This window comes from Sciurus carolinensis, chromosome 6, assembly GCF_902686445.1.
Source record: "Sciurus carolinensis chromosome 6, mSciCar1.2, whole genome shotgun sequence".
NCBI classification, from domain to species: Eukaryota; Metazoa; Chordata; class Mammalia; order Rodentia; family Sciuridae; genus Sciurus; species Sciurus carolinensis.
Window position 1 is genome coordinate 64287160 of NC_062218.1, and position 25157 is coordinate 64312316.

Sequence of the window (25157 nt, forward strand, 5' to 3'; positions counted from 1 at the left end):
GGGGGACGCCTAGGAAAGTGCTGGGGGCAGTGGATCTTTTCCTGTAGCATATAGCCTTCCCTGGGGGAATTACCATAAAGAGTTCATACTTTTCTTTCCACCCATTTCTAGTAAGCTCATTAGTGAGAAATTGCCAGAAAGTGGAAGAGTTAGCTTGCATTTTCTTTTTTCTTTTTGGGTGCTGGGAATCAAACTCAGGGCCTTGTGCTTACAAGGCAAGCACTCTACCGACTGAGCTATCTCCCCAGCCCCAGCTTGCATTTTCTGATCTGAGTGCACAGAACATTCTGTCAGGCTCCAGGAGACAGACAATTTAAATCAGAACAACATTAAACAGAACAGTGGATACTAATTCCTTCCCAGCCTTCATCTTCCCTGCCCAAGCTGAAATCATGGGGTGGCAGGAGCAGGCTGGAGGCTTCTTATTGAACACCATGTTCCTTAGCAGAACACTTGCTGCAGGTGGGACTCACTCTCACACCATTCCTCTGGGAGATGCAGTGGCATGGAAAGCATGCTTTTTAATTTAATGGAGAAAGAAAAAGGAGTAGTTGTGCAAACAAAACTCAACAACTTAGACCAGAGGGTAGCCACCAGGAGGGTCACGTCACACAAAAGAACTAGCTTCCTTCTGGGGAGTAATATAGGTAAACCTCATCAGAGGGAAGGTCTTTTTTTAAAAAGCAAAAGTGAATGTGAATCAACAAGTGCCAAGCTGCACTGGTAGCTGTTTCCCTGGGGAAGGCAGCTTCCCCCTGCCCCGCACACTTACCTGCGATTCCTTGCAAGAGCCCACAGACGTTGAAAATGCTTTTCTTCATGATGCTCTGAACACACATGGTGAAGACTGACACCAAGGCCACCATGCAGAGAATGAAGATGCCCACGGCCAGGAAAATAGCAGTGGCCTGCCAGAAGCCACTGGCGATCTCCCCGAAGCTCTCGGCGTAGGGCCCACACAGCGTGTCCCGCGGGAAGTGCTGCACGCCCGGGTTGCGGATGCAGCGGGCATAGATGCCCAAAGTTGGGTGGTAGGGTTCGGAGGGGCTCCCGCTGGTGCTGGCCGGCTCAGCGTTGCTGCGGCTCTTGGCTTTCCCAATTAGCCAGTCTGCGCTCATGAAGGCAATGAGCTCTGCAAAGGCCACTACAATACTCAGGAGGGTCCAGAGCATCGAGCGGCAGGTGACAATGACATGACACATATTGATGTTCACGGCGGGGAAAGCGGCAGGAATCCACGGGGTCAACCAAAACAGTCAGCCGGTGGGGCGGGAGGCTGCTCAGGAAGGCTGGGAAGGAAGTCGCAGCAGCGGTCATTCACTCCCGCGGCCACCAGCAGCAGCGCAGTCCCGGGCGCGCGGCATTCGTGCTCTGTGACACCGGGTCCTGTGTTGGGCAGCAGCGGCCCCGCGGCGGCCTCACCTAGAGCAGAGGAGAGAGCGGAGGGCGTGAGCGGCTCTCCAGGCCCCGCCCCGCGCCGCCCACACACTCGCGGGGCTGCACCCGCCCTCGGGACGCCAGCCGCCTTCCCGCCTCTGCTTCCAGGCGTAGCCCTGCTCCACCCGCATGCCACTGTGTCAGGTCAGCAACAGAACGGTGTCTAGCACCCTCTGGTCCCCAGGTAGCATGCAGCGCAGGTCTGAGCATTTACGGGTGTCTTTGTTTCACTTCTGTCAGACCACAGGCTCAACACTGTGGTGGTTGACCTTATCTCCAGGCAGCATAGCAAGAGAGTGGTGCTAGCACCCACGGGGCACCAGGTGCACAGGGACACTGCTCAGCTGCTGCACTCTAGGGAGCAGCTGCAGCTGGCTCCTGATCCCTTGTTTTATATTAGGGAAGGGGAAGAAAAAAAAAGTAAACAGTGCAGGAATCCAGATCTAGACAGTGAACTATGTCAGTGGACTGGTTATGTTTTAATTTTTCTAAAAATATTTTTAGTTGTAGATGGACACAATTCCTTTATTTTATTTGTTTTTACGTGGTACTGAGAATCAAACCCAGTGCTTCGCACGTGGTAGGCAAGCACTCTAACAGTCTTGAGCTGCAGTCTCAGCCCTAGCTATGTTTTCTAAAGTATGCTGGATTCTGGATGTTGTTCTGGTATTAGATAAGCAAAATTCTGGAAAATTTGCACCAAAAGTTTTGCTCAGCATTAGAGTAACAACTTCCAACTTTTATTGTCTGAGAATAAAATTACCAGCAGGGAAATAAGATTATTTGCTTCCTAGGTAAATGAGGATGTAAAAGGAAAAATCCTATGAAAAAGAATAAACAAACATTGCTACCCAAACTTATCTTTCATCTATTTCTCACAGTATTTTAGACAAAATAATTTATACTAATTAAAACTTAAGGGAAAGAAGGAAAGATAGTGGAATAAGATAAATATGACCTTATGTACATGTGTAATCACACAAATGGTGTGAATTTACAGTGTGTAAAACCATAGAGGTGAAAAGTTGTACCCCATTTGTGTACAATGAGTCAAAATGCATTCTGTAAAAATAAAAATAAAAAAAGAAGGGAAAAATCTCATAGAAGAGTTCATTACTTGGGAAAATTATTCAAAACAGAGACATTAATGACCATTAACTATCATTACAACTGAGTAGACTTGTTGACAACAGAAACTTGTCCATGAAGAATGCATCTCTTGAATTGTCCCAATTCATCACATGTGCCTGTGTCTTAGCTTCAGTTCACCCCAGGTCTGGAACTCAACATGCTCATTGTTTCTGATTTCACAGAGGACTCATTCTGTTCCCGGGGACAAATGACTTCATTACTAGAGGACTTTGCCCCAGTGGCTCAACCCTCTTTCAGAGCCTGAACCCTGAATCAGGGGCTGGCAGTGCTCATCTGTAGTCCTGTTTTCTGCCCCTCTCCAAGGTCAGGCAGAATCAAGCTGCACACATCTGACATCTGGGCATATGGCCCTTCTCTGAATGATTCGATCTTATTAACTGAGGTCATGTCAACTCCATGAGAACTACAAAGAATTCCTTGGCATATTGAGCTCAGTTGAGGCAGAGAGTTATCTAAGAGGGAAGGGAGTAGGGAAATAAGGAAGCCCGGTGTCAAAGCTTAAAATGCCTGTTTCTACACCAAGCATCAGCTCTCTGCCTGCTGGTTGGGGTTCTTGTGAGTGGTGACTTCACTCTTCTCATGAATCATGATGTTTTTAAAACTCCTCACATCACTGTTGTTACACAAGATGCTATTTTGAGGACATCATTAGTATAACATAGGGAACATATGGACCTAATTGTCAGGGTGTATATGTGTATGTGCAATGAGGCTGTGCTAAGCACTGGGTAAGGGAGAGGTGGTGTGTTCCACTGAGGGAATTTTAGAATCCCTCAGGTCTGGGTTCCAAAGCCTGCTCCACCACCACCTGGGCTTACCTACATATATGGAGACAGAAAAGGATAATTTAAAGGTCCACATGCTTAAGCTCAGGAAATATAGTCCTTCTCTATTTGTGCTAAAACAATCACCAATTCTCCTGTCTGCACTAGAATGACTGGGAGGTAGCCTCCATTCTTCTCTGTTTTGAACTGGAAATAAGATGCTTGATCTCCCCTGAATGTTTGTTAACTGCTACTATTGGAGGACAGACACAATATGCAAGGCTAACTGACTAAATTTGTACCTTCCTGGCAATTCAAGTGAAGTCTTTAGGGTGGTGGGACAAGGTAAAATCTGGAAAGGCAGCAGGGGGCTTCTGGAATAGTCTGAGACCTATGAAGTGTCCCCGTTAGGCCATATGCACAGAAAGGCAGGCACCTGCTGAGACAACATTTCTATCTGAGGGGAAACAGATCTTTGTTATAGATCCTTGTTAGCAGAAGGGACACTGGACACAGCACTCCTCATAGCTCCATGAAACTCACTCATAAAACCAGGTCCCAATGCCATTTCACATAAAAGTCTTCTCTCCTCTCCATGGGTCACTAAATACCTTTCCCCTGTAAGGTACCTGACTTTACTACCACATCCCTGATGAGTGTGGGTAATTTGGACAGCCCTATGACTTTCAGAAAATAATGTTATGATTGTCACAAAGGTCCACAACATAAAGCCTCTTAGCAAATAACACATACACACAAAACAGAACCATGCAGAAATCTACAATAACATTAACAGAGAAAATGAGTTTATAAATAGCTCATCTATGGCTAAGGACATTTTCCTACATAACCACAATAAAATTAACATACCCAGGAAAAGTGACAATAATCCCCTAATATCCAATGCCTCATCTATACTCCTAGTCCATTTCCATATCCTGTTCCATTTTTTTGTCATTTTTTTCTTCAACAATGACTCAATCAAGGTTCATGCATTGTATTTGGTTGGTTTCTAGGTAAGAATAGTCTTACCTCCCTGACCTATCCTACCTACTTTTTCCAATATTAACTATTTGAAGATACTAGTCCAGTTATTTTAAAGAATATCCAACAACCTAGATTTGTGTAATTCCTCATGAAGTCACTTAAACTTGTTCTGTTTCATCTGTTTCACAGTTAACTCCAAAGGTGAGTTCAGATTCAGCTGAAACAATTTTAGTGAGAATCCAAAAATGTAATGCCGTACAATTCCTACTATATCACTGGGAGGAATATTCCTGGGTCTGCATCTCAGAACCAGAATCATTTTATGCATAGACGTGTGTGTGTGTGTGTGTGTGTGTGTGTGTGTGTGTGTGTGTAAGAAACAGACACACACATCATGCCCAGGGTTAGTTCCAGTCTGGAAGAGTCAGCATCAGTGGGGAATGAGTGAAGGCTGGTCTGGGCAGGCCTCTGCATGTTTAAAGATCCCCCAACCCCTGGATTCTGAGAGAAGGCATCCTGGAGTCTGAAGAGAAGGTATCAAAAATGTGTGCTATATTTCTTTGAAATGTACCCATATTTTATAAATAGCTAAAAAAAAAAAATCTGTAGACCTAGGGAGGGAGATACAACCTTAAGAGATGTGGCCCCTCCCTGGAGAATTGACTTGAACCAAGAGAATGCTGGTTACAGAGAAAAGCTTTCATGTAACAAGGTTACAATTTAACAGTAGCCTGGAGACCACAGCCCTTCCCCTAACTCCAGAGTCCCCTTTTAAAAGAACAATCTGGTTTCCATGGACACTGCTCTTTGCCCACTACCTCTGCCCTTCAGCCCATCCAGAGGGGCAGCAGGCACCAGGCAGTACCACACTGGGAAAAAGGCATGAAACTGTGAGTGGGGACAGCATGCATAATGCTTTCGGAGTGTCATAAATAGAGCGCAAGACCAAATCTCAGCTCTACCACTAAATAGTTGGGTCTTTTCAGGCTGTTTACATCAAACCTCTGCAAGTCTCAGTTTCCTCACCTTCAGAATAAGGAGAGTAGCACCTTGTTCCCAAGCCTCGATAAGCGAAGGTGAGAGTGTACGTAGAATCCCCAGCACACCTGCCAGCGTATATCACTAACTGATCATTACCACATGCTTAGCTTATTAGCACGGCGTTTGTGGTACAGTAAGTGCTAAAAAATATTAGCACTGGGGTGGAGTTTTGAGGCCTGTGAGCTGCGCTTGCTTTCTTCTGACATCCTTGTGAAGCTGCAGTGTCCCTGATGCTCTTCAAGCTTCATGATGCTGCCCAAAGAGGACAAGAAGAAAGTCGCCAGAGAGTTGACTGAGAAAGACAAAGACCCAATGGACAAAGCTGTGGACAGAGCCAAAAAGAAGATATCCAGAGTCAAAGATCAGGACAAGCTCACTAACCTAGTCTTATCTGACAAAACTGCTAATGACGAACTCTGTGAGGAAGTTCCCAACCATGTGTTCGTAACTCCAGCTGTGGCCTCTGAGAGACTGAAGAGTCGTGGTTCCCTGGTCAGTGCAGCCCTCCAGAACCTTCTCAGTAAAGGATTTATCAAACTGCTTTCAAAGCACAGAGCTTATCAAATGGGTTTCAAAGCACAGGGCTTCAGTAATTTACACTAGAAATATCAAGGATCTCCACCCTTGATGCCCCAGCTGCTGGTGCAGATCAACCAACTGTACACTTAGAAAAATAAGCCTTCATTAAATCTTTAAAAAAGCTCCAATTATTAATAAATTTACTACATTGAGCCATGAGGCCCAAATAATCAATGTGCCTCTGAGCATATTGTATTTTGCATCCAGCTCACTGGAAACTTCTTGGCCAATCTGTTTTTATTATTACCATCTCCCTCAGATACATGAGTTACACAAGTGCTGGGCAATAAGGCCTCCATCCCAGGGTCTTCTGCAAGGATAAGAGGATTAGGTAAGTAGGATATCTGTGTTTCTGCTTCTGAAAGTTGGAAAGACCCTCCAAAGCACTGCTTCTAGAGTGTGGTCCTAGAACCCACCCCACCCCCCACCGGCTAGAAGACGACTCGGGAACACCTGTTCAAAGAGCCTAGGTTCCTGGTCCCCACCCACTGATGCAAGAGTCTTGGAGGTGGTGCTGAAACCCAGCACCCAGTAGATTCTTCCACAGTGAGGTGGAAGCAGTCAGAAGCAGGTAGAGGAGAAGGGGTCAGGACACAGCCAGTGGTCAGCCTGCCTGTCCTCTGCATAGTGGAGAGAACCTCCCAAGTCACAAGGATGGGTGAATCTCTAGGGGGAGCAGCCGCTCCCCAGCTAATCCTCAGATGGTATGAACGAGCTCCCCAAACATTCAGGACCTTCATTTCAGAGCCTTCAGAACCAAACAGACAGCACTGGTACAAAATACACAGTGCCCTGCACAACATTTTCTTTTTTCCTTTTTTAAAAATCACCTACCAGAGTAAGTTGTGTGAACTCTCACTCTGGCCACTTCATACAACACACTGACTACAGAAAATAAAAACATCTTGATTCTGTTGAAGAGGAGGATTCAAATGCACTAATATTTATTATTCTTTGAGTGACAGTCTAAACATGCCCAACTCCTCCTGCTTTTGTCAATATCCTTTTCTGAGCCTCTATGACAAGCCCTCTCCTCCATCCCATCTCTGACTACTGGGAAGTCACTCAAAGTGTGGTTCTCAACTGGGGCAATTTTGCCCATGGAGACATGTGCCAATGTCTGGAGACATTTGGGGTTGTTACAACTTTGGGTAGGTGTGCTAAATTAAACATCCATCAATGATCTGGACAGCCAGCATAATGAAGAATTGTGGTCCTGAAAGCCAGCAGTATGCGATGCTCAGAGAGCAGTTTTTAAATGTGCAGATGTAACTTAAATTTCTAAAATCTTAATATTTTAAAAAGGTCTATTCTAAGGAGCATGCTGTGGACAGACATTCACAATATCTACTAAGTTCAATACATTTATAGTTGTTTTTTGAGAAATAAAAATAATTTTTAAGGTTCATTCTAGTGTGAGTGTCCCAGGCAGCAATGATAGGACTGTGGAGCCCAACTTGCCAGTGACCTAGGGACAGTGCTATGGATTCTTCCTCTCCAGGGGTCCTGGGTGGTTTTTCTGGGTCACATGTTGAAGTTAGCTTCTGTTTGCAATAATCACTATTCTGAAAATGGCAAAACTGAGCTCCCCACTTATAAATACAAGGAGTTCTTGTGCTGTTACCTTGCTTTATCTGAACTTTGCCTCTGAATACTGCAAGTTTGATCATATAACCTTTATTTCTCTCAAATTCCCCTCCTCCAGAGTTGGGCGGGTCAAGCAGTACATGCTCAGGAGGAGGCCTCCTTCCCTCAAATGTAGGGAATTCATGAAGTAGACCTAAGAGATTCTCAGGCATTCTGACTCTTACCTGACCCAACTCAGCTCCTATACAGGATGCTTCCCTCTCCCCTTGAACTGGTTGGTGGTTTCAGCTGCTGGATGGTCTCCTTCCCCAATAGCACCTGACCAAGTCTCTTTTTTTTCTCGGCATGGAAACACCCAGTGAGCCCTCCTGACCTCCTGCTCTGTCAAGCTTGTATTTAATTCACTAGTCCTGGTCAGCCCCAGCTTTCTTTCTGGATGCCACTACTCCAACTCCCCCTGCTTCCTGAGCACTCATTTCTAGAGGGGTCCTTTTCCCACCCTTACCCTGGGGCAGCTGCAGTCAGATATGGCAGGTTTACTTGTCTGGTTCCTTTTTCTAAATGACCCATTCTTTAAGACTGCTGAAGCTCTACTTACGTATTTTATATTTGCCTGCTATTTCTACAAATGCCCTCATCTAAAAGTCTTTGGAAGTGAGTCTGTCTTCATATGAGTGTCCTTCTGGGTCTGCCAGAGAGGAAGGTCTACACAAATGAACTTCCAAGGCAGAGGTTAAGGCCTGATTTAGCCAGGGGCACTGTGCCTGCCTATGTGGGTCAAAAGCTTTTTTAGTTTGTTTTTTTTTTAAATGAAATTGACACTTGAATTTTAAGAGTTGCCTTTTAATGTCACTGCTTTACATAATTTTAAATAAAAAGCATCTTTCAAGTTTATAATGAATTCTGTGATATTAGGCAAAGGTCTTAAAGTGAGCCGAGTCTTTTCAGGATTGATTAAAAAGTACAGAGTTTTCATGGCAAAAAGTAATAAGGGTGGAAAACAATTATTAAAAAAATCAGGATCTGTAACTTCCTTTTTGAACTCCCTGGTGTCATAGTGGGGGAAGCTCCAAATGCTCTCCATTCAAATGATTCAACTCTGAGAATTAACAGTCCTTAGGGAATGAGCTTCTGGCCCATCTCCACAGACAGCTGGGCACCTCTGTGCATGCTAGAGACATTGGTGAACATTCATTTTCACAGCAACTGCAGGTTTTCTAGACCCTTCTATACAGAGGCAGAAAGAACCACTGCTTGTTCACAACATACAATGCTATCAGCCAGAGTCCCTTCCAGCAGCTTAACAAACCCCAAACATGAACAGTGGAGAGGATTATGCCATTTGCTATTTCTGAGTCTCTCGCACAACCTCTCAGAACACCAGAAAACCCAGTGATCAACTAGAACAAGAGCCCTGCCCTGACTGGAAGTTTTGGAGAAAGCTCTGTGAAAGACAGTATTATTGTTTCAAATATTCCCTGTCCCTCCTTGGAGGAGGACTGTATTTTTCCACCCCATTGACAGCACTAACCATGGGACCTGCTTCAGCTCATCCAGATGTTAAGCAGAAGTGCGCCACTTGTGAGTAGCATCCCATGAACTCTCCTTTACCTTTACCATAACATCGGAAAAATCCCAGATGGAGTCCCGTTCATCAGACATGTCCCTGACAACATAAAGCAGAGGCACAGCTACCCCACAATGGAGAGGCAGTGTGGGCAAAACCCCAGACTTCTGTTGTTGCAAATACTAAGATTCTAGGTCAGAACACATGCCACCTCTTCAGAGGATTGAAGCTCCTGGCTGAGCCAGAATGCCTGCTCATGCTGCTTCCTCTCTTTGGTGTCAGGTTAAATTCGATGTCACCATCCTCTCTCATACACATGGAAAACAATTTTTTTTTTCATTATTAAAGGTCACTTGGTGAGACACAATCAAGCATGGCCTACAATCTCAGAAGCACACATCATATAATTCAACTCAGTAAGCTGCTATAATAAAAGCTTTGTTCTTAATGTGTTTAAGGTTAACAAACAGAAGTACTAAGAAAGAAAAAGATTCCCTTTTGAGTAAGTGAGGATATCAGAAGTGTTTCCCAGTGTTCAGTGTGAAGATCCTTTCCCACATTAGGCGTGTCCAGTGTCTCTTAACAAATGAGTCACAACTTGCTCAGTGACTGCTTCTCCTGCTTCCACCCAAGGCTCTCCTGACAACTACACTTGGGGAGGCTCTGGCCACCTCCTGCCCCTGCAGTTAGGGATGCAACTAGGAAGTCTGCTTCCAGCAACCACAAGAAGAGTGCTCTGGACTTTGTCTGAAGGTGAAGCTTGCCCAGAAGGCAGCTTGGAAGACACCTCAAGGACCAGTTGGTACAGATGTTGGCAGAGTACCAAAATGCAGGTGTCCCCAGAGGCCTGTCTCCAATATGCATCAGACCAGATCTTCCCAAGTCATGGAGGCAACAGGGCTAGAGTGAGAGCATCAACAAGTACATCAGGGCAGAAAGCCATCAAGGAGAGCATCAGCGATGACTGAGGCCCTGGACCTTGCGCTATGGAGTTAGGAGGCCCAGTAGGCCAACATTCAAAATGGCCAGGGGGAGAGAGTGGAAGCTGAGTCACTAGGCAGAACAGGTGAGTTGGGACCACACTTCACATTTTTCCATGCCACCTCCACTGTCAAATCAGAATATTTCTTCTGGAAATACAGTCATTTCAGAAATGAAGGATAAGAATGTGGCATGAGGGTGAAAACTGGTGGCTTCCATGAGAAGTCTTTCATTAGCTCATGAGGCCCAGTGCTATAAACAGGTTTTAATTTACTGCCTCCTTCTGAATCAAGGTCTTAAAACAACAACTACAAAACCCTGCCCCCAGCAATATGGTATCATTTTCTAAATCCAAAATTGTAAGACAAGAATATTAATCTACATAGGTGGTTAAAAAATAGCAAAAAATTTTGTCTTTCTTTGTACCTTCACTGGTCCCAACATCTTAGCCATCAGTACTACTGACAGAAGGAAGCAGAAGTGGTTGATGTCCAAGCTGGCCTTACAGCCCAGGTCCCAGGTGGCTGTTAGGCGGTGACAGGTATGGACAAAAGTACAGCAGAAACCTCCTTCTACAGTGGCTAAGGGGACAATCTAGCTGCATGACTCACAGAGTAGGGGACTCACACCTGCCAGCTGAAACACTAACCCAGCAACTTCCTGGAGGACTAAGGCAAGAGCAGCTCACAACAGCAGCAGCAGCGACCTTCACTCAGGATCCCATTAAAACAAACACTACAAGCACATCACAAAGTCACAAGCTTTGGGCTGGGGATATAGCTCAGTTGGTAGAGTGCCTGCCTTGCAAGCACAAGGCCCTGGGTTTAATCGCCAGCACTACAAGGAAAAAAAAAAAAGCCACAAGCTTTGAGTTTACTTGCAAAAATATCAGCAGAGTGATGTGTTTCTAATTACCCACCCAAGGACAGTATCAGTGGATTAGGTCTAATGATAAGACAACTCATAGCCTTAAACACCAACAGCCTAATTTGGGATTTACCCTGGGACCAAGACAATGCTAACAGTTACTCGCTTTTTTCTTTTTAAATCTTTGGTAGTCTCACTGAAGTCACTTCTGTTTCTAACCAGTATTGCTAAGCTGCAGTAGAATATAACAAGTTTGGAGGATGACGTAAAAGCAAAGAACTGAAGTTGAGCACAGGTGATATAGCACCCAAATGCTTACTGTTTGATTAATTTACTCACATGGCTGCTGGCTTTTCACAACCAAAGACAGCTGCAACCTAAGGTCTGAATTGTCTTTTCTTGTGGGTCCCCCTCTGAGAGCCAGGGAGCTTCAAGAAGGATCTGAAAATGGCCTAAGCTGTTACGTTTTGAACACACGTGCAATAAAGAACATAATGTACAAGGTGAATGTTCACATGCAAGGCTCTGTATGATTTCATGCATTGAAAACCTTCCCTCTCAAAAGCCCTATTTCTCTCAGAGATTTAAGATCCATAAAACATTGGGTGATTAGGAATGCACACACTTGTAATGCTACTTAAAAAAATTTTTTTTGAAAAAAACAGCAAAGTAGATCCATCAGCTGCATTCACACCCAGTTTACTAAACCAGTACATTTTGATGATTCATAGTAAGAGATCAAGTTATGCAGTGGTTTTTAATTTTCTCCTAATGAGAATGCCAAATCCAAAATCGTAGACAGGTTTAAACTTTCTTTGTTTATTAACTAGAGGAATTCCCCAGATATTTAGGATTCAAATTATGTTTTGAAAACATATGGTCTTAATGGCAGCTTTCAAAGGGATGCACACTCTTCCAAAGGGAAGCATACCAGTTCAACATATGGCTGCAACAGCTTCAGGTACTTGGAAACACAGAGCAAGTCTGTAACTCAAGCAAAACCCTTGGCCCGTAGTGCTGAGCTGGCCTAATGACTCAGGAATGCACAACGGGAGTAGGAGGCTCAGTGAGCTTTTCTCCTGGCCACCTAGATGAAGTCACTGCAGGCCAGAGTTTAAGAGGGTCAAAGAACCACCCCCCTGATTTTTTTTTTTTTTTTTTTTTTATAAAGAAAACCCATTTTTGAGACTCTGAATTTCTATACTTGTTCATAGGATCCCATAACCTCTTTCTGGGAAAAGTGACTTCTTATTACAGCTTCAACAATAGTGAGGTGTAGTAAGTAAAGAGAAAGTTCAACTGGGTGTCTCAAAAGAAGAGGGTAGGTGCCAGAAGATCAGGTCATTTAAACAGAAAAGCAAAAGGGTTGGAAAGGCTTTAGGTTCACCCCTGTAGGAAGAGATACTTCCAAGCCTGTAGAACTGTAAGATCTGCTAAACAAGGCGAGCAAAGAGGAAGACCAGCCCTGTTTGAGCAAACATGATCAGTTCTATGCAATGCCATGAGGGTCCAGCAGGATCCTGCCACCCAACTCCCCAGCACAAGTCAGGCCAAAGCAGATGACTCCCTGAGAACCCGCATGTCCTTCAATGACAGAACTCTGTGAAGTACGAGATCCTTGGGAATCAATGGAGGAACAGACTGCATTTAGATAGGTCATAAAAAGGAGCATATCCCTGAGTGATGAGACAAATTTCCTCATGGTGGGTAGAACTACAAGACTTCATTATAGCAAACCATTCCCCACAGCTCTGGTTACCATGGTAGCCACATGTGGCAGCAAAATTCCTCTTCTATCACAAAGCCACGTTCTCCCATAAGTGGGGTGACTGAAAATTCTGAGTCCTTGCATAATATTGGGGCCAGACAATGTCTCTGAGGAGGATCTGTCAGGCTTACAGAATGGTGCACAGGATAAAACCCTCTGCTCCACTCTTCCAGGGCAAGGGGCTGACCCAGGAAGGCTGCATAACAGAATGATTCAGTCAGGAACCAGAATGTCTGCATCTGAATCCAGCTCATACCACTTCTAAATGGTGTCCTTGGGCATGGTTGTGCCTTTGTTACTCAGTTCCCATGTCTGTAAAATGGGCAATGACATGTGCTTACAAATGGCAAGTCCTGCATGCACACGACTCTCCTTCCTGGAACAGAATCCAGCCTCCCAGCATTTATGGCCACTTCTGAGGTCATGTTTCAGCTATTCCTTCTACCATTTAGATCTTCTTCCTGTTCTAGGATCCATCTGGCTTGTGAATAATTAAACTCACCTTTAAACACTAATTTTCCCCAGGTAAAAGGAGTCACAGAGCAGAAAGGCTGTAACAGAGAACCAGCCCTATTTCAATGCTATAAAGTAGGCTCTACCGTTTACTAGCAGTGGACTTCACTTGAGGATCATATCCTTATCTCTAGGGAAATGGGGGTGAAGAAAGTATCTCGCTCACAAGGATTATGCAAACAGTGCATGTAAAGCCGGGTGTTATTGCAAATACCAATACATGGTAGGAACCATTACCACTATCATCATATTGGTTAAGATTTATTTTTCTTCTACTTATCTCCATAAGGCCACAAAAATCACCTTGTATTACCACCAACTCTCTGTAGACTGAAATTTGTCTAATGGCAAAGTATAGGTGTATGTGTGTGTTGGGGGAAACCCATTAGGCAGGAAGTCAAGGAAACGAAAGTCCTGGCCTAGCATGTGGCCATGCGCAGTTTCCTTAATTACTTTGCCTTCAATATCTCAAGTACAAAGTAAAGGTGAAGGATCTCTATCACTTTCAGCTCAAAAGTCACTCATTTCAAGCCCATGATCACCTCTTACCACTTTCTCCCAGGCTTGTGGTTCCTTCTAGACCTGCTGCTCTGCAGAGGGAGACCTTAGGCTGGAAGGTAGAAGGGAACGCTGAGGTTATATGGAATGTCAAGTACAAGGGCTTGGGGGATGGCAGAAGTGAAGGTCATATCTAACCATAAAATTAGGTAGACAAGGAAAGTGGATTGCTTGGCCACTGCACAAGGAGCTGTCCAAAGGCCTTGGCCAAAAGATGTGGGCTAGACTGGCTACCCCCTCCAGTTGCCTTTTTTTATTGGGGGGGAACCCAACTCTAATTCCCATTCTTGGGAGTATAGTAGAGCACTCCCTGCCCCAGTCTTTGAGTTAACAGCTAAAATTGAGGCCCCTCTGCCATTACCTTCAGAGAGGTAGGACCTACAATTAAAGGATCCTTACAAAGCTCTGAAAAATCCAAGGTCATACAAGGACTCTTTATTCCAGACAAGTAAAATGCTAGGGATCATGAAGAATGTGTCAGTGATACGCCATAGGATAGAGTAGAATACACAGGTTTCACCCTTTTTAAAAAGTATTTATAGTTTGGTTTCATATATGTCAAGAGAGGCACCCACTGGTGAATAAATGTATACCAATATGAATTCTCCAACTGAGAAGCTAGCAATATGAGAGACTTCTATTTAAGTGCTTTAGTTTCAGGTAAGAGTCAAAAGTCACATCCTTTTTATTTCAAAACCAGTCGTAAGAAACTGTCCAATAAAACTAACGTTTGCTACTGTTTAATCTCTGTTCCTGGGTTAATTATTAAAGTCAAGCAGTAAAATTCTCTCATCAGTTACAAATGTCCCCAGAAGACCAATTTATACCTACTGATTGGCACATATTTCTGATATCTATTTTTATTAATACACCAATAAAATGTCATTTTGTTATAATCAACCAAATGATTCAAACAATTTTTAATAATGCAACACTCCACCCCAATAAGCCTAGGGATGGAGCTGTTGAGCTGATGTGAAACTGATTTTCAATTTTACCTGGCATTACCCATGAGATCATGGATAGATTTAAATTTTTTTCTTTCAAAAATTTTGGCCACAATGCTGTCAAAGGCAATACCAATCCAATTATGATGACTGTTGCAGACAGCAAAGGCCAGGGGTAAGCGGTTCTGGTAAGACAAATTATTTGGCAGTCAGCCATACACATCCTCAACTGGCAGGTGGGCTGCGAGAGGAAAACTCAACAAACAGGACACTCACAAACACATTCCGCTCCACTCCTCCTAACTTCCTGACCTTTGCTCCAATCTGCCCGTTAGTGAAGGCCACGCCCCAAAACAAGAGCTAACCTGTATCAGACCTTTGTGACATGGGCAGGATAAAAATGCAGACCTTGGAAGGGTGGTTCATGGGAGACAGTAACCTGGTAAATGTGGGGTGTGCACATGTTGGACCCCCATTCCACCTCGAGAAACCAAGGGCCAGACTCCTAACAGAGGACAGAGGTGGTGGATTTCTGAGGTGAGTGATGAAACTGCATCAATTCTGCCAAAACAGATCTTATGATTTTTCTCAGGACCCATAATATTTAATTTTCCTTTCTGCTTATCTCATTAAATAAACATCAGCCTTTGTGAAAATCAGGCTCATTAAATATCTACTAGAACTAAAACACTAAAAAAAAAAAAAAAAAAAAAGGAGTGAGGCTTCCCAAATTGAAGAATTCATACCAACATGCCTTTCTCAACCCCTTTTGTCTTGTGAGCATCCACAGCTGACACTGATTGGACCACACTTTGAAGTTCTCAGAGGCAGGCAAGGCCAGTGCCCGTACCAACCAGTTTGCTAACTTGTTCACACTGCAGCTGTCCAGGTTACACTGAAGGATGAGCAGGCAATGGGGTGAAGGCAAGGAGACTCCTCCTGCCCCCAGAAACTGTTTTGAAAGTTGGAATTGGGAAATCTACAAATATAATAGAGGACAAGACACTGAGAAACCCAACCAGGTCATCAAGAACTCAGTTTGCCCGCTCTGGGGAAAGGCAGTACTAAGAGGTGAGAATCCTAAGAAAACCTTGATAAGGCTTTATCAGGAACATAATACCTGGGAAGTCAACAGATGATTAATTCAAATGGGAGACTTGCAGTTGGGGAAAGGTTGGAAATTTCCTGCTTCTGTTGGATAATACTGGATGGCTGCATAAACACTCCTTAAAAGAAATTGAAAGGGTTGGGCCATGCTGACACTGCTTAGGTTCTAAGCAAAACAAATTATTGATGTGTGTGTGTGTGTGTGTGTGTGTGTGTGTGTAAGTAGAAATGGAGGCTGAAAAGATGAATGATATTTAATCCAGGCATATTTACTAGTTATTTAGCATGATGGATTTTAGGAAGAATTAGAATTAACTGTAGGTTCTCACACCCCTTCTTAGTCATTCAAATTCACTTTTTAGTTCATAGACTTACTTGTGTATTCTTTATGACTTTCAAGGAACCAGGATGACCTTCAAATGAGTCTGGCTTTCTGATTCAAATCCTACCAAGAAATAAATCCCCAGAACGCATCAGCTTAGGTGGTTTTAAGAGACTAATATGCACCATTGGACAAGGTGTCCACACAGTGTTAGGAGGCTGTGGGTGATACATGGCAGGTATGCTTTGTCCTAGTCAGCTGGTACTGCAAAGGGCAGAATCCTCAGTCTTGGGATGCTGGACTGAGGGTTCGGCAAACACAGCTTATAATTATTCAAAGAAGTAATATGCACTTGATAAAATAGATTCACCCTATATTTGGCTCAGAAAAAAATAAAGGGCCACACCAGGGAAAGAGTTTATGAGCATAAAATATGGTCCCCAAAAGGAGTTTGCAACCCCTTTTGCAATCTGTCCCTTCCTACTAAATTCTCTCAGCCCTTGACCATGTGGGACCTTTTCAGGAGGAAGAGGGGGGTCCAAAGAATGTGAGTGAAAAAATGACAAGTTTTTCAACCTATGTAAGGCATTTAATGTAATTTCCTCATTAGAAATAAAGTTGAAGTGACCTTTTGCTCATTCTCCAGAAACCACATGACCAAGTCTGGGAGTGAAGTAGTGAGCTGATTTCATTACTGCCACCAGATAGAGAATGTATGACAGACCTTGTTCACATACCATGAACAGGAACTTCTGAAGACTGGTCACATGCATGGTTCTGAGTCAGTGCAGAGGAGGCAAATGACAACTCTCCATCCCCCAAGAGGCCCTGGATTAGTGGGGAAACTGATAAATCAGCAAATGGTTGCAGCCTAGAGCTGTTGGTGCCCTGTTTTGCCTGGGGTGGGACATAGCAGGCTGCACTGAGAAGGTGCTGAGGTCATGTTCCATTCAAGTGAATGTCATTCCATATGTTAGGAACTGGGAATCAAGAAACCTGGAGGCAGGAGGCAGGAAAAAGAAGAACCATATTGTGAGGGGTCAGATATGTTGTTTAGGATTTTGAATAGTCTTATACATTATAATGGGGGAGGGGTTACAATATTTTCAGCATAAAAGTGACAAGAGCAGATCTGCATTTTTACGAAGTCTTCTGGAGGATGCTTGGACTAGGTTAGTCAAGTAATGGAAAAGAAAAAATCTGCCACAAGCAAATGTGTTCATGTGTGAACCTGTGCACGTGTGAGGGCATGAGTTCACACAGGCACTGTGGGGAGCTAGGGATCGCCAGGTCTGTTCCAAGGGAGCAGCAGAGACTAGTGGCTGTCCTGACCTTCATGTACAAAACAAACATTTGAAAATGTGATTGAAAAGCAGGAACTAAAGTCAGCCTCACACTGTGGCCTGAGATGCACTTCAAAATGTTGTGTGTTGCATTTTAGCTCAATCTTCAATTTTCAAGCCCTAAGCATTTAATTAAAAGAAAAAAAGAAAAATAAAAGTCCCAGGGAGGACTTTATCTGAGGAGCCAGCACAATAAACAGGCAGTTAGCGCAAGGTCGAAATGAGGAAGAGCAGGAACAACACAATGGTGTAGATGCTGCTGGGGGGCCACGCAGGGGGCTGCAGGGAAGGAAATGAGCAGGACAATGCACAGATGTCTACATTTTTGCTGCCAGGAGTTCAGACAAACAGGAAGACCTAAAACTTCTCCAACGGGGAGTACTTGGTTTTGCCTGATGAGCAAAGGGGCTGAGCACAGGACTGGAACACAAAAACAGAAGGTTGTGATTAAGGCTGCAAGAAACACTCCACACAAAACCTACACCCAGCCTCATTCTCAGAGCAATGCAAGCCTGGCTTGCCCTGGTTCTGCTCCTCATTATGCTCCTCGGCCTCGTGGCCTCCCTGGGCGGTTCATGGGGGTTTTCAGGCGCATGGTCCGTGGGGCCATATGAGCCGCTCCTACTCATGGGATCCAAATGTGGCCAAGACACCAAATTTCACAATTCTAAAATTTCCTGCTGACATCTAACAGATAATTTATGCTTATGCAGCCTCTCAACAGGAACCAGAGGGGGAAAAAAAATGTCTGGAGTAATTATCCAAATGGCAGGCTCTGTTCCAATAATCTTATCACAACAGAGGTAGAACTGTCAGGAGTCCTTTGAATTTCTAAAGTTCAGGGTTTCATGAAATGTGTCATTTCTGTACATAGTTACATACCTTTTCTCCCTACTGAGTAATTTTTAAATACTTTTTACAACTATGCATATAAGGAATATTTCTTGAAATAAAAATTTCAGAACATCCCTTGGATGGTACCCCTTAACTATTAAACATAAATGCTCTTCGCTACATCTATTTAATAGCATTTCTCAACTCTAGCACTTTTACCATTGGAGCCAGATAATTATTTGTTGTGGGGGCTTGTCCTATAAATCGCAGGGTATTTTGCAGCATTCCTAGCTTCTTTCCACTGTATGCCAGTAGCACTCTTCCAGTTATGACCAAAAATAAAGTCTTTAGACATTGCCAAATTTCCCTTGCTGACAATTCTGCTCTAGAAGGTACCTACTTGTGGCTAAGGCACAGATTCTGAAGTAAGATGAGGGTCAAAACCTGGTTATGCTGCATACCAACAGAATGTAGGGGAGCAAGTAACTATTCTCTACATGACTCAATTTTCCCAGCTGAAAATGGGAATACCACCTTCAATTTCATAGAGTTGATAAGAAGATTAAAAGAGAAAACACAGGTAAATGCTCTGCACAGAGCCTGGCACATAGTCAGCATTTAGTAAATGGTTAGAACAATAATGGTTAAGAGTCATAGACCCATCTATGACCTTGGAAGGCAGAATCAAACAGGTCATTCATCTGGTCATTGACAGAATAAGTGGCCCACATGTCTCATATCTCCACAGTCCATTCAGGGGCACTCCTGGCCAGAGTGTTAGAAACACTTAGTACTAACCTTGACGGAAATCAAGTTGTTTTAATTCCTTCTGGGATCAAAGGAGGAGTAGAAATAAAGGGGAAAAGATAAAGTAGGAAAATAGCTATAAAACAGGAAGAAATACCCTGACACAAAGAGGAAACACCAAATCATACCTTGTAAAAATACTTGAAGCTATAAGTTAAAATAAACTGACTGAATCTAGGGAAAGGATACTATGGTAAAAGTTGAGTATTTCATTAGTTAATATTTAATAGCCACTGGAGGGTGATGAGAATAGCCTTGTCACCAAGAGGGAAAACAAGACATCCAGACATAGAGCAGGAGGAAGCTGGGAACACTGTAGAGACTCTGGCCAGAAGCTGCCCTGCCGTTTCTTCCTGCCCACATGCTAAACCTGGAGAAGACATGGGCAGAGCTAATCAGGGCCTCCTCAGGTTCTTCCTGCAAGGAGAGCAGTTAGGAGCCTCAACTCTCGGTCTCCTCCACCCGTGGTCGCCAGTCCCTAGTGGAAACTAGAAAGGCAACCTGAGGCCTCCCACACCAGTCCTGGCCCACAGCAGCCCTCTACACCCCCAGAGCCACAGAACAGTGCTTCCTGGCCCCTGAACTCTCAGCTGTACACCACAAGCTGTACTTGCTGGGCTTTTATGGAATCATCAGAACACGAACATTGTGTCCATCAGACATCAAATATTCTTGGGCTTGGAAATACGGTAGCCAAAGTCTGAAGTAAGCTGTTAAGAACAATCATCTAGAATTTTAACTCACACAGGATGCAACACTAAGTGGAATGTCTCTCTAATCAGTCATATAAACATACAACCGAGTACTGTGATACAATGCCTGGAAATACTTAGTAAAATACCCTCCTTTTTGTCATTTCTTTTTGATTCATGTTATATCTCAATAACATGCAGTTATCTATTATTCCATTCAAATGCACCACATTTTTCTTTCACTAGAGAAGAATAAATAATTGAGAGTGGCAGTGGGTTTGTGCCCAGTGTGTAAGGCTGCGCATATCAATGTTCAACAATACGCCTACCTAACTGTAATCTTCTGAGCCCAAGTTGTGCCCATGCAAAAAAATCACTGGAGGCAAGCCATTTTTTACCCTGATATGCTATTATGTTGCTGTCAGTTGAATGCATTCTAAGAATCAAATGAGGAAAAAAGACAGCTCTCCATTCTTTTCTGAAGGCAGGTCTCAAAATGCCCTCCATGTGACCCCAACATCAAATGTGTGTACCATTCACAGTGGCAATTACTTTCCAGTGTAATTTTCATAAGATAAAAACTTCCAGCATGGCTTAGAAAAGTAAAATATTTGACATAAATGAAGTACCCCAAAGGTAGTAGAGGTTAGAAATTTGAAAAACAGACAACAAATATTTAGTTGACTTAAAACGTCCTAAACTATTCTGAGAAACTCCAGAAGGCTGAATGTTAAGTTCATTTTGTCAGAATTCACTGGGGAAACGTTTGGCTCTGCTTGCAGCAGAAGCGCATCTCCCTGGCCAGCATTTTGTCAAGTCACCATTTCCACACTGCACTCATGGCAGCACACAGACCCAGTAACCAGGAGTGCACTCCAGCCTTGGCTGGGGAGATTCGCTTGGGGCTGGGAACCTTGGAGACAGAAAAACAAATGAACTCAGTACTCTGCTTTTAACTCAGTTTTGTCTGGAAATCAGCAAGCAAAACTAAAAATCAAGCTCTACGTAAGTTCTTCATGCAGATGACATTCTGCCCCCCCACAAAAAGTTCACATGGTAAGTCACAGAGAACCTACCTGTAAAGAAGGCCAGGGAATGGCAGCCTGACCTTTGGATTGCCTCCTGGGTGGCACGGCACCCCATGTCCCAGCCACTTAGGACAATTTTTAATTTAAAAGGATAAAAAATTTGGACCAGCCTCAGGTCTTGTCATTTTGCCTATTTTGTGTTTGCACACTTCATAACAAGTCCTCTGCCTGGAAAAGAGTCTAGAAAGCTAATTTCACTGAACTTCTAATGTAGCTAAGGAACGGATTTTAGGTTTGACTTCACAGACGTCAAAAGAAGGGGAAAAAAGACTGAACTTCTCAAATTTTAACAACAGTTTTTTAGTCCCATCAAAAGAGAGACTGAAGAGAATAATTCAATTGAAAAAATTAGCCTCCCCTTCAGGTCCCCTTCCTAAGCTTCATTTAATCAGATGCATAAAATTTACTGGACTGTCTAGATGAGAAAGTGAGGTCAACATGGCTTCCAGTTCTGAATCCTGCAGAGTGTAAGCAATGGATGGGCGCTAGGATGACAAAGAGTAATATCCAAGAGTCAGTGCTCTCTGCTTCTCATTTCTCTTATTTCCCAGTCCTAATAATCCCCCATCTTTACTTTTTGAACCTGATAGCTGCCAGGAAATTTCAATCTCTGAAACAAATTTGGATCTTTCCTTAGGGTAACTATCCTCTCAGCAACAGAAAATAATACTGAAATGTTTTAACCACTCATTCCCCATGGACACGTAGTCACTGAACTATACCTGCTATGGGCTTCCCAGTTGAAGCACTTCCCAAGATGAATGCTACTGCCCTAACTCACCCCTGTTCACATGCTGTCTATTCGATGCTCTCAGACTGTCTAACTGTATTCATGTTAACTCATGGCCATGGTGACAGATTGTTTGCAGCAATAACTAATAGACAGCAATGGTGTCATTTTCAGGGCCTACCAAGGTGGCAGGCACTGTGGTAACTGTATACCTGCTGAATGCATTGCCATTTAACTCCCTCACCGCTTCCAAGTAGATGCTACTATTATGTTTCACAAATGGGGAAACTAAGGCACTGGCCATTTATGTGTATCAATAAACACGAAACATTACCTCCAATACCTAAGATACTCTTAACCTCAACATTAAAAAGATGCTAATACTGACAACCAAGATTTTCTATTTTAACCAGTTTAATGCTAACAAACAATGACTTACTTAAAAAAAAAAATAATTTTCCAACTGGAAATAACCAACCAAGCTATTAGTTGGCAGAACCCTGTCAAAGGCAAACACCTTTATACTTTAAAAGTATATCCATACCAACACCTGGAATTATGTAGCAGGTGTCTTCATAAGAAGTGAAAAGGGTTTTTGCTGGTGACTTCATTTTACTGTCACAGCATTCCTGTGAAAGGTTGACAAGAAGTAATAAAGTACAGCACAAATGGCCTCCTGAAAATGGTTTATGCTTTGCAGTTCTTCTTTTTTTTTTGGGGGGGGGTGGTACTGGGGATTGAACCCAGGGGTGCTTTATAACTGAGTTACATCTCCAGTCCTTTTTTTATTTTGAGACAGGCTCTCCCTAAGTTGCTGAGGATCTCACAGAGTTGAAGCTGACCTCAAACTTGTGATCCTACTGCCTCAACCTTCCGAGTCCCTAGGATTACAAGTGTGAGCCACAGTGTCCAGAGGTGCTTTATAGTCTTGCAGGCAATAGGGGCTAGTGTAGGATGGAGCCAGGTCATGAAGTGAGACTTGCAGGCAGCTGGATGAGAAAATGCTCACAGCTTGAATAACAGAAAGCACTACACAAGGAGACAGATGAAAGGATTTGTGAAACAAATCACTGAATTTTCGCAACACTAGAGTCCTGAGAAGGGAAATCATCTGACAGACTGAATCATGAATTTGTGCAATGCAAGAATATATAAAAGCATCAAGGTATGAATCATAGCCTCAAAAAAGTTTTTTTTAAAGATCCTTGCAAAAATCAGGCCTAAGAATACAGCAGCTCTTTCAAAAGTACTTGTCTTTTTATATCAGGTAGTAACTTATTTAATAATTTGTGATAAAACATTTTACAAAATTTACTGAAAGATCAAACTTCTGGAAACTAGTAACAGAAGGACAGAAAACAAAACAAAACCAACGCTCAGTGAAGCAGATGGTGTAAACACCATTTTATGCATAACAGGTTGTCATAAGAGCCAGTGGGCATGTTATTTTTACTTAAGGGGACTCCAATGTATAGCTAAACACTACAGAATAGTGTAGAACTTCATTCGGTAGAACTTTGTCAGAATTATAATTTTAGAAAAAATATTTAGAAAATTTTTGAAATTTAAAATATGAGGTTCTCAGAAATGCTGAGTGACTATTAAAAGTTATGAAAAAATTCTACACTGTGTCTCTAATAATCAAGTTACATCAATTTTTTGGTTTCACATTCCCATATGGTCTTTGTTTATTGAAGAAGGATGTAACTACTAAGAAGGTTCACAAGAAATCAAGCTAATCCATAAATGTTAACTCCAAGAGGTATTTCCATATGGGGAGCAAGGAGCTAGAAGAACCCTGCCCCCCACCATGAGGCATGTGTTATCTCTTCTCAATAAGATCCCATCATGTAGTGAGGTCATTTGCTCTGAGTTCTATATCAACTGATAAGGTATTCTGAGTCAGTACTTCTCAAAAGTTCCACACCTCATGGATCAGACTTTATTAGTCTCTTTTATAACAGGGACGCCAAACTGTCCAAAAGACTAACCACACAAACTCATCCTTGATTACCAACACCACTGAAACCGGCCTGAGGCTTCTATACACAATTACAGTAGTTTTTCCTTATCCTTAGTTTTTATTCCTATGGTTTCAGTTACCTGTTTCAACTGTGATCTGAAAATATGAAATATAAAATTCCAGAAATAAACAATTAATAAGTCTTAATTTATGTGCTAATTGAGTGGCATGATGAAATCACATGCTATCCTGCTCTACCTTCCTGGGAGGTGAATTATCCTTTTGTCAAGTTTATGATCACTGTATACACTACTCTCCTGTGAGTATCTACAGCACAATATGATATTTTGAGAGACCATATTAACATGACTTTTATTTGGCATATTGGCACAATCACTCTATTTTATTATTGGTTATTGTTCATCTCTCGTTGAGCCTAATTTATAAATTAAGCTTTATCACAGGTCTGCATAAACAGAATAACCATAATTATTGTTAGGTTTCAATAGTATCTGAGGTTTCAGGCATCCACTGAGGATCTTGAAATGTATCCCTCACAGATTTGGTGGGGTTACTGTATGAACATGTGCCACAAATTTATTCTTGAAGGACTGGGATTGTTTGTGATCAATCCCAGTTCTTAGGTTATAGGAATAATGCCCTATAAACCCTAGCCTGCCAATGGTGTTCCCCCAATCATAAGTGTGCTCACTCCCCAACCAGAAACGGATTAGAAATTGGGTAAGCAATGGGTGACATTTCCTTATCAGAGACTGCTAAGCTCCCACCCAATCATTCTCCCCTTCTTTGCTAAGAGAACCTACAGTCAGCACTGGTAAGTGAGGCACTTGGATGGGGCACAAAACTTAAGGTATGAAAAAACTAGATTAATCATGATAAATAATATTTCAAAATGCAATGTTCTTAAAAATCAAAATCAATTTAAGAATTCACAATGAACACAATATCAAAATTCTTTCTTTTGCCTCAGGTCTCAATATGGCACTATTATATTGCCTTAAAACATCATTTATCTTTTTTTCAAAATGAAATCTCTTGAATAAATTATTGTATATCTATGCCATGAAATAAAATACAGATGTTAAAATGATTCTATAACAATGCAAAAATATTCATAGCATATAGTTAAATTAAATGAAGCAATAAAGATATAATTATATGAGTTTTCTGGTGCCCCTTGAAACTTTACAACAAAGGTGAATGACTTACTTACATTATTGTAGTCCTGATCCTGACGGAATCCTACATTTGGGTGGAATGGGGACAGAGAGAACAATGGGTCTAGCCACAAAGTCTCCATTTTCTACCTCCTCTGCAGGTGGGGTGGCCCATGAGGTTTAAGTGGAAAGGAGGAGAAGGGGCTTCTGCGAAAGCTCTTAAAAGGGATTTGACTCAGCTTTGACACTTGCTTGTCTCCTCCTGTAACTATAAAGGCTTCAGGGGCCATTTCATGACTGTGGGGACTCAGAAAATGAAAATCCTGTGCTAATGTTGGTGGAGGA

At 42.8% G+C, this 25157-nt stretch overlaps 1 protein-coding gene across 8 annotated transcripts in view; it reads right to left on the reverse strand.

Annotated features, from left to right (window-relative positions):
- The window catches only part of Lhfpl2 (LHFPL tetraspan subfamily member 2), a 143998-nt gene that overhangs the window by 19131 nt on the left and 99710 nt on the right, over positions 1 to 25157 (reverse strand). For 5 of the 8 annotated variants that reach the window (XM_047556756.1, XM_047556761.1, XM_047556757.1 and 2 more), the window contains one exon: positions 773 to 1422. In XM_047556756.1, coding sequence (XP_047412712.1) covers positions 773 to 1202 — 430 coding nt within the window. In that variant the 5' untranslated portion in view covers positions 1203 to 1422. Of the gene's footprint in view, positions 1 to 772; positions 1423 to 5366; positions 5704 to 13792; positions 13854 to 16230; positions 16301 to 25157 lie in introns of all 8 variants that reach the window. The other 3 variants (XM_047556760.1, XM_047556763.1, XM_047556762.1) reach the window with 3 other exon arrangements.